Source organism: Neodiprion pinetum, chromosome 2 (assembly GCF_021155775.2).
Source record: "Neodiprion pinetum isolate iyNeoPine1 chromosome 2, iyNeoPine1.2, whole genome shotgun sequence".
NCBI lineage: Eukaryota > Metazoa > Arthropoda > Insecta > Hymenoptera > Diprionidae > Neodiprion > Neodiprion pinetum.
In genome coordinates, this window is record NC_060233.1 from 12,834,603 (window position 1) to 12,845,209 (window position 10,607).

The window sequence follows — 10,607 nt, forward strand, 5'->3', positions numbered from 1 at the left end:
CTCACTTCGGAGTGAGACTGACCCCCGATAGAGGACGGCACAGGTCGAGGGAAATCCCCGCGAATTCTCAAACTACTTTAGCCATTAAATTTGAAAAATTCACTAGGTTAACGTTAGATTGTTCATAACGAGGCTAGAAGTGAATATAAGTATTTAACTTTGTTAGAGGTATTTATTATAACATTATGAATTAAGAAACTTCATCAACATTTACTTTCAGGTTTATGATACTAGTGTTTCGATGTAGCGAGGTATGTAAAATAATTCCATGTCACCACTTCAGCTGTAATAATTTGAATTTGTTACATAAGGTCGCTTCGACTAGACACAGTTCGATTATTTCATTCTCTTTCATAAACCGTTCGTTTTCTGTAAAAAATTATTCACATTCAGCTACTGGACGATAATGAGTCGCCACCCTCAATGTCATCATCGTCATCATTGTTATCGTCGCTGTCAAAGCTGCCTTTGGATGCAAGTCTCTTCTTTTTCAATTCAGTCTTATTGCCGCCACCATCATTTGTACATATGCATACATTTTTTGAACCTTCTTTACACGCAGCGTCACATGTAGTTTTGACTTGCGGGTTCTTCAACTTTGCTTCATATTTATCAGAGCTTTTGTCTTTTCGTACCAATGGTTCATATTTACAGATGACTGCGTACATATCACCGCCCAGGCGTCTAGCTAGCCAGCGATTTTTGACGACGGCTAATTTTAAACACTCACATTTCATCTTGGCATGAAGATTAGTGTGCAATGAACGCCCCATGCCTTCTATCACCATCAAGTCTACACTGTTTCTTACCATAGCCAGACAAAGATCCAAATTGAGTCGGCTATGTACAATAAGAAAAATAATTAATTATTCTCAAAAGTTCTTAATAACAAACTGTCGCATTCTATTTGTACCTCAAATCCAAACAGGGTCCAGCCTGCGCCGTCTCCATCGCGATTAGTCTTCGCTCTTTGATCGCTTTTTTAATTACGTTACAAATTTTTGCTGCATTCCTCAAAGTCACTACCAGCTCTGGATAAGTAACATCGTTTAAAGCAGGCGCAGAATTTGCGCACAATATCACCTGTACAAGTGAACAAAATAACGAAAATTTAAGCAATACACATGAAGCAATGATTAAAATTCTTGCTCAGCTATTTAAAATGGCCAAAGTAGGAAATGGTTTTCACTTTAAACACGTCAAAGTTACAAACCTTCGTTCCTCTCTGCAGTAAGTCTCGAGCAAAAGGCAATATTCCCAATATTATATCAACGCCACTATTGTCAACAAAGATAGCGGCACATTTGTGGGGGGGACATTTCTCTAATCTTTCTATCCAAGCATCGAGACAATCTACTAGCCACGGTCTACCTGAAATTAGGAAATTAACTTAAACTCAATAGTTCTAGTCTGCCGAATCAACATATTGCAAGGCATTACCAGATTCTGTAATTTTTTTTACATCTTTGAGTGAAATTATAAACGATCTATTTTCTTTGAACAATGTCAGATGGTAAGAACTGCATTAATGCACATATAATTAACACATCTGGGGTGGCTGATTTTGATAAAATTTGAACTGGTGAAACTACAACGAATTTCATTAGACCCGTACTTTTTTTTCCTTTCCCACAGGCAGCAGTTACTGAGAAATTACATAGGGTTTATTCTTAAAAACATTTTATTCATCTTTTCCTTACTTTCAAGTACATTTTAATGAAATTTTTTTCCTCCAACGGATGAAGGAATAATTATTTAAAAAAACAAAAACGATATAATATGATTATTATCATTTTATTATACGCTATCAAAAACTATATAGAGTATCAATTTTCGTTAAGAATAGCATTAATACACGTGCGTGGGTGGTAATCATCGTACAAGCATTTCTAATAAACATACAATTAGGAAAAATTGCGTGGTTGAAATTCATGAAAACATTTCTAGATTTGCTTAATTTTGCAGCGAACTAGGCGTATTGTAGTATGTCTCAGAAAACTGGAGCAGATAATTGATTATCATTTTTTTAAAAGGATTAATTCATCCAATACATTCCGTTGAAAGGCAATAATTTCATTAAAATGTACTTGAAGGTAATAAAAATACAAAAATTTTTTTAAAAAACAGGGAAAAAAATACAGGTCTAATGAAATTTAATCTAGTTCCACCCGTTCAAATTTCATCAACATTCATCACTCCAAATGCGCGTGTACTCCCCTTGTGAAAATGGATCACTTCTCTTAAGGTACGTATTTGTAGCAGACGATATAATAATTAAATATGTCGAATGGATAAAAGTTTCCTGCACGTGAAAATCTGGAACATACTGGTCGTTTTCCCCAAACTCTGATACTGGCAAATAAAATAGTCATCTTCCCAAGATTGGCGGTCTTCAGAATTTATTGAACAAGTGTTGCTATTATTTTTATTCATATGCCTCTTTCCTTGGATGCATTCAACATTTGATAACATTCAAATCTCTTTTTGTTATGGATTTTGGAAGGCCACACCAGATTCTACGTCTACATAGACGCAACATGATTCACATTTTTTGGTCAAAATCTGTCCAATCGGTCACTGAGATTTGAGATTTATTTGTGAAAAATGATATGGTGGAAAAAATTCATGAAGTCTGTTACTGTGAATTTACAGTCAGTATTTTATACAGACTTCTGAACCAGATGAAAGCAAGTGATATAAAATTGTAAAATTTGTCTTAAATTCAGCAAGCCCATGTGAAATGATATGAATGAAATAATAACGTTACCAGGTATCTTAGATTGGGCCTCCTTAAAACCAAAGTCAGTTGTTTCCATAATCGCAGCTACTTCCTTTGCGCCCCAATCAAACATATTACCACTTAACACACCCATAATCAATGCCTCTACCTTTGCAGAGCCTTCTAATTGGTCTATCGCTGTAATCCGTTCTTGCAAATGCTGCAGCGCTTGCTCATTCTCGTTTTTCTTTTGCTAAAATAAATGTTTTGAAGAAAAAAACACGCAATCGTAAATATACCTATTAAATTCAGATAAAAAAAAATATGATCCCGCATTAGATCTGGAGAGAGAATCGTTTGTCTCGGGTGCTCTTTCTTTTATAGGTCATTATATAACGCGAAAAAAGACAAGTTTGGAAATGATTTTGTACCAACGCTTTAAATACGTTTTACGAACTTCCTACTTCTGAGTTTTTGAAGAGACAATAAATTATAATAATCACTTCAGAAATGAAAAGATCAGTTTTTGCTAGATCTCCACCAGGGTGGACCTTCTTTGGGGATCGGATTTTCATCAAAATCAATCGAGCTGTTTCCGAGTTATTTACAAAAATCAAAATCTATTTTAACAAGATTTCTCTTATCGCAACTAATGGCAATGGATGGGAAGTCTTAGGACCAGCCCCTTAAGGTCAATTACATTCCGTACTTGCCTTGCTTTGAAAGCACCAGAAAAAGGTGAAGGAATGGTAAAATGGTACGGAAAAAGGTTGAGAAATCCGCGAGCTTTTGTCTAACAGTAACTGACCAGAGATGTTACATTCTATGCTGCATGTTTGACAATTTCACTTCATTGTAAATGTGAAAATTAATACGATAGTGGTCAACTTCAAAACAAAACATATCTTACATGCAAATAAGGATCTGGAAAGTCGAATTCTTTCATACAGTGTTCAATGGTGTCCAGCAGAGTACGAACAGTTAGAGCTCCATAGGCACTGTAGAAGGAATAAGTTTTCATGAAATCGTCAGAAAATGTTCATACAAAACCCAAAAATGTCACTAAAATATATGATCGATGAAAAGGTGATGCTTACAATGGCTCAACATGCAGGTAGTGTAATCTGTTGATGTACTTTTCCTTCAGTTTAACAGCTCGATCTTGAGCAGTCGGACTTTGAGGCTGACTCATCACTGCTCTGGCAATGAATTTGTCAACAGATTCTTCAAAGCATTGAAGCCAATAATCCCTGGAAACAAATGATACAATTATTCAAAGTTGTGTTGTGACGATACTACTCGTTTACTATCCAAGGAGATTATTCACCTCGCTTCCTTATCTTGAACGAGATCCATGGTGTCCGGATTATATGTTGAAGGATCTTTTAGCAACGGACAAAAAGTCACCGCATTTTCAGCTTGATCTATTTCCAGCTGATCAACTTCAATGCCAAGTTTTGTCGATATTGAATCTATGAATCCGGACGACCCAGCATAATTTTCCAACCAGCTATACTTGTCCGATTGTTCTGTACCGTACAAAAACGCTCCTATTGCACCCAAGTAACCTTCGTGTCGCAGAAACAGCGGTTTAACTTTACCCTAAAAGTAATAATTGCAATAATTTATTATTCATTTAAGAGATGAATTATGTGCTATGTATTACACACTTATTCGTTACGGTTTTATGACATCAAACATGTTAAAATGGAACATTTCCGTTAAGGATAAGTGTTGTGCACAGTCTGAATTAAAAATTAGGAGAAGCGAAGAACTGTTTGAATAAATCTTCAACAGTGTTATTTGTGCCAATGACAGTGAACACAAATAAAACAACATCCCTACTATGCAATACAAATGATTCTGAGCAAATTCGAATAAAACATGCTAAGATATCAACAATTTGCTACAAAGTTAAATAGTTACAACATTCGAGAAGCTTAACTTTGGTGTTCTATATTTGACTTCAATGATTTTGGTTTATTTCATTTATCGAAGATATCCAGAGATTACCGGTCAAACAGTTATCTCCAGAGTAGATGAAAGTAAATTTGTCCAACAAGGAACGCTAGGTCGTCAACCCCTCTGATTTAATCTAGGTCATATTTGTGTAGTGCGTCAAAAACTAAAAGACTCATTTTTTCTATCTCCTATTAAACGGTTCAAATCGATGAAAAAATTCACCAAATATGGGCACCAAACGGGGTGACTTCTTAAGGCGCTTCATATATTTGAATGAAACTAAAACTAAAATGTTTCATTCATCAATAAAAGCGCTTGATGTATTTGAATGCTACCAACGTTGAAATGTTTCATTCATTAATAACATTTCAGCATTGGTTTCATTCGTCATATCAAGCACATCAAGAAACCACCCTGTTCGGTGCCCATCTTTCCAAATAGATGATTTTTTTTAGAGGTTTTGGTTCAGATGAAGTGGTTTATTAATCCCTAGACGCAACAAATAAATGAATGAGAAGTGGCGAGATTCGAAATAGGGAAGCCATTAAAGACATGCAAAAATTGAGATTGATATTTCAAAGATCATACGCTCTGCATTCCCGGATTTTGTGCCAGATTGAACGTTGTGGAATAAGGAAGAAATTTTTAAACATTATCATAGCATAAAAAACTATTAGTTTTGAGATGATTTCTTGATGATTCACCACTTAACTGCCAAGCCGTCATAACGGTGTTAAGCGCGCTCGTGCCGTAACTGCCAAATTCGAGGAATGGCGTCATAATGTAATTCAATTTTTTTGGTGATTCAGGTGCCTATTTATTTTCGAAAGTATGTGTTTCAAGTATTTTTAATACACAGTTTTAAGAAGTACCGCGGCACTTTTCTAATATAAGTAATAGTTATACCGTATAATAAATCACATTGACTCGATAATTCTTGAAATTACGTTTTTGGACTAAAAAATAGTGGTATTCAGTGTAATTAAAAAAAAAAAATGCATCTCGAAAAAAGAAAATGATGGTTTTTCTATGACCCCATTTGAGGAAATGACAAAAGATTCGTCAATTTCGAGGGTTTAGAACTGTATGAATGCGAGGAAAATAAAACTTTTTATGGTCATAATCGGATTCCTTGACCTCAAAAATACTTAGAACACATGCTTTCAGAAGTAAATATTCACCTGAGACACCGACAGGCATTGAATTACTTTATGACGCCATTTCTCGCTTTTCGGCAGTTACAGCACGGGCACGCTTTACACCGCTACGATGCCTTGGCAGTTAAATGGTTGATAATTTCAATTTCAATGAGAATATTATACGAATATATGATAATCCAGACTGTGATGATAACAAATGATGAAAACATTGTGCCGAGTTTTGAGATATATTAAAGGTAGAGCAATACAGATTTAGTAGGTACAGAAAACTAACGTGAGACCAGTACTTGATGGAGTAGGAGATGGTGTGCATCGAGAGCGGATGATTCCTGAGAAAATAACCGCCGAAATAGACTTTATTCAAATTATGTTTATTCGCATAAAGGCTAGCAATCTGCCCTATGTCATTGCTGATAGTGAACAGTAAACTCCGCGCTATGTCAGCCTCAGAGAAATTTTGCGACCCTGAAAAATACAATGTTCATAATAATAATAATATCCATAGAGTAAATAGTAGTTGATCAAAGTCTCTAGTCTAAATAATATTTACCAGAATTATTATTGCAGCTCATCGCTTTACCAAAAGAAGATGCGATCAGGTCACCAGGCAAACCATGACTTGTGTAATCGCCTCCATATATATCCTTGACTAGCATATCGACATTACGATGATCACCACGTTCGGCGAGCTGTAGTAGTTCGTCAAAACCCTGAAAGTTGGAAGATGAGTGAGAGCGAAATGAGAAAAACTGATCAGTGTTGATAAAAACTGGATAATAACATTACGGTGCTACCTTTGCCTTGGTGAGTAATGAACCAAGTCCCCAAAACGTTCCTCCACCCGTCGCTGTTCCTCCTATTCTTTCAAATTGCTCTTCTGATTCGACCTGTGACAGATGACCAATCATGAAGCAGCTGCCGAGAATACTTTGACGCTTTAAGACCTATTATCTCAAAAAATCAGCACCAAGTTGACTCTAATGTATCTTTAAACTAACTGCTGATTGTGATTGAGGTATAGAGAATCAATTCACAGCTTGGTATTAGCACCCTTGAAAAAAATTGAAAATAAACATGAAAAACACAAGATGAACGTCGTATAGGAAAGTAGTGCTCTTGGAGGAAGCAAACAGATTCATGCAATCTACGAAGACTTTTCTAAAGCATTTGATAGGGTCAACCGTGCTAGACTTCTGACTAATTATAAATTTTGGAACAATGGGGTCAGGTTTGTCCATCCGATGAGCGTACCATGGATAATGTCTCTCCTGAATATAGCAATTGCATGTAGGATGTGGGATTCTGGATTAATGGTAAACTTTTGTTCACCCCTCATATTGAAAGAGTGGTGTTGAAGGGCCAGTTACACCTTAAACTTCGTAATGAGATTCACAAGAGATTTACAAATACATCCTGTATATTATTACTTCGTAAGACTTTAGTCTTAGTCTTTCCTATTTTATTGTACGGGTCGCAAATCGAGGGTCCTTATATTCGAATATCATGCAATCAGATAAATTTTGTCCAGTGGTGATTGCTACGGTATCTGACGTTTAAGGCCGATCAAGTCATGACTTATTATTACTACAGCTACGGTCACATTGCTAGGCTATATAAAATCCAGATGGTCAGGTCACTTCACGAAAGCAATGATATAGCTTAGTGCACAATATTCTCCATGGTGATGTAACATGTGAGAATGTGAAGACCATTTTTATGCCTAGGGACCCCAACTATAATTTGAGATATCCATCCTACGTTGTTGAACATTATCATAAAACTAATATGTTTTATTTTCTGCCCTTGACAAGGCTGAGGCATTCATGGTTATATTTTTCAGATTATTCATAGTTTCTTATTTACTATTATCTCTTGGTAGGCGTGAATACCTTTTATAAAATTTATCCATTCTTATAATGTTCACCCTAGATGTTAATCTTGAACACAAATCTTTTCGAAGTAAATTGTAACAAGGCAATTAATGCTCGTGTATACTAATAATGAATCAGAGTGGCCACCCATTTGAAATATCGAGAAATGTCAAGGAATTTAGTACGTCATAGAAAACTCAAGGAAATGTCGGGGAATTTTGATAAAATGCACGGATTTTAAAAGCCTTGACCATTAAATTGAGATTCTATGACCATGCGCACCGTCACAATTTTGCTCCTCTTCTTCTTGACGATTATGAACTGAGTTGTTGATTGTCACATGAATTCAGTAGTACGAGCAAACAGCGGTTACAGTGATGTGTGATTATTCAATAGTGTGTCATGTTTTTAATTTGTCAATTTTATACGTCATCTATGATCAAAAATATAATATAACCTAATAAAGATAAAAATATCATATTTTGGCCACACATTACCTAAGTTACTCCAGGTTTTAGTAATTCCTGCATGAATCGTGCATCAAAATTTCACGGAAAAATAGTGATCTTAATCAGCAAAACTAGGAAATGTCAGGAAATACTGTGAGTGGAATTGAATGGCCACCCTATGAAATAATAAATAATAAACAATGTTCATTGTTACAGTATTATTGGTGAAATGAGTGATAAACAAAAAAACAATGTAAATTATTATATACGTACAGGTAGATAAATTAGCTACATTTTGATCGCGAGATATATTTGAACTTTGTGGCTGAATAAAATTACTACTCTACTGGCTGTTGTTAATATTATTATTATTGCTAATATTATTATTATTATATTTACTATATATTCACCTTAAGGATGCTAACACCACTTCCAATATTCACCAACATGTAGGGAAAAATGTTAGGGCCTGCCTTTTGAAATTTGTATTCTGGATTGGAGTTTTTCTTGAACTGAAATGCTTCAAACGGTATATTTTTCAGTAAAAAATTACACCCTTTAATCAGACACGCAATTTCATCCTCCTTGTCGATTCTATAGCAGAATTGAATTTTAATCAATTATTCGTAAACAAGCAGCGACTCGTAATCACCCTCAATTCAACTCACAATAAGCCTAGTTTTTCCTGCAATAGCGGCGTGTACTTGAAAGCACCGCCACCGGTTACCTTGACACTCTTTCCTTGGAATCTCTCAGCGTGTACCAAGTTAGCCCTAACAAAGTCGAGGCAATTTTCAAAATGACGAGTCTCAAACTTAACAAAGTGCAAGCGACAGCCTTCTAACACCTTATAAGCTCGTTCTCCGCTATTGCCGAGTCCTGCATTTTCGTACAATGCTTTACGATAGCTGACCGTCGAGTAGTAGGCAATCTTCGTCAACGAAATACCTGAAGAAAAATTTTAGCAATTGAATTTGAATTTTACAAGGAGGTAGGAATCCATCAATGTTGTCGAAACTCTGTGAATGAATTGTTTACGACAAGATCAATATGTTTCAATTTCCAAAGTTGATGCAGAATGATAAAATTTATTGAATTGGATAATAACATTTTATTGAAGAATTCCATTGAACTCAGTTAATTGTTGATGAAAATTTTGAGAAGCGATTCAATAAAGAGGTTATGTTATTGGTTGAGGAAGATAATCCGGTTGCAGAATAGATTAAATTTGGTTACATACCAATGTCGATGGCAAAGTTTTTGGCATTTTTCAAATTTGCGAAAACCTCCACAGCAGCTGGTAGTTTAATACTCTGTGGATGAGTTTGTTCGTCGTCTGTTTCTGCCATTTCGTTTGCAAATTTATATCGATATTCAACTCCAGTGTCATAAGGTAAAATCAAACTGTGTCATCACACCAATATTTGTTTGTGAATAACAATAGTTCAACTAGAATTTTCAATCTGTTATATCAAGTCATTCGCGCCACAGCTTTAATCTTATCAACGTAATAAATTATGAAATACAATTTTATCTAATGCATCTAATACTGGGTCGTTATCAGTCAACGGCTGGGTATAAGAATCAGGAGGCTTATTCTCTAAGCTACGTAGCTGCAGAATTCATAACGGCGAAATTTGTGCAAAATCAAATCTAAAATAACTCAAACAATCGCGCATCACAGCTAACTGTGATCAATTTGCAACCCACGGAACCTAGATATAAGGAGATCGATCGTAATGTATAAGAAACAGTCGAAAATTTGGGAAAGGATCATAGTTCTCACAATGTCCATCAGGTGTGCGCTGCAGTTGCCAAAGTCAAGTTTTTTAAATTTAAAAAGGGGAATGCCCCGGAGCGCGAGGAGCCATAGGGACTACACAAGGAGCACGTACTCCATGTAAACAAATCTTTGATGGCACTGGTGTTTCGCATACACCGAAGACAGTTGAAGGAGTGTAAGGCTGTAGTATGGCTGTAGTAAAAACTTTCAATAAATCATATTGCAAAATGATCGACTAGTCGATCTTGAGCATCCCTGACACCAATGACACTTCGGTAGAAAAGGAACACTAGCGCGCTAACGGTACTGTGGTACAGAAGATAAACTTAATGTGAATGATCACTGTGACAAGTTTTGTTAATTCACCCATTTCCATACCATACGCAATCGGTTATGCATTTCACTATGGAAGTGGGGGTTCCGGCGAGAGAGATAACATGGAAAGGAAGTGTTTTCTCCATTGATCGTCTTCTACTTAGCTACTGTGCTGACTGCCCATGCGTGGGATAGCCTTAAAAATCTAACGCCATTGATTTACAAAAGAAAACATGTGTACAAGCTTTTTGAAAGACTGTACCACTGCGAGAAAGACAGCACTTCTTTCTCTGCTACCTCTCTTTCGGGAAGCCCCATCGCCGCAGTGATCATGCACAAGAATCAAGC

General features: G+C 35.9%; 1 protein-coding gene across 4 annotated transcripts; it reads right to left on the minus strand.

The window, feature by feature from the left end:
• Nucleotides 1-152: 152 nt before the first annotated feature.
• Nucleotides 153-9,874, minus strand: LOC124210992 (4'-phosphopantetheine phosphatase). Of its 4 annotated transcripts, XM_046609557.2 has the most exons (13): nucleotides 9,402-9,873; nucleotides 8,830-9,109; nucleotides 8,572-8,755; nucleotides 6,636-6,728; nucleotides 6,392-6,551; nucleotides 6,116-6,306; nucleotides 4,047-4,321; nucleotides 3,817-3,969; nucleotides 3,630-3,717; nucleotides 2,768-2,972; nucleotides 1,214-1,371; nucleotides 914-1,083; nucleotides 153-840 (listed from the first exon to the last, which is right to left on the minus strand). In XM_046609557.2, the coding sequence occupies exons 1-13, from the start codon at nucleotides 9,508-9,510 to the stop codon at nucleotides 390-392; spliced, it is 2,517 nt and encodes an 838-aa protein (XP_046465513.1). In that variant the 5' UTR covers nucleotides 9,511-9,873; the 3' UTR covers nucleotides 153-389. The 4 variants fall into 4 exon arrangements, with proteins under 4 accessions (XP_046465513.1, XP_068989307.1, XP_046465516.1 ...); XM_069133206.1 differs by lacking the exon at nucleotides 8,572-8,755 and having other exon boundaries at nucleotides 8,889-9,109; XM_046609560.2 differs by lacking the exon at nucleotides 9,402-9,873 and having other exon boundaries at nucleotides 8,572-8,681; nucleotides 8,889-8,929.
• Nucleotides 9,875-10,607: the final 733 nt, after the last annotated feature.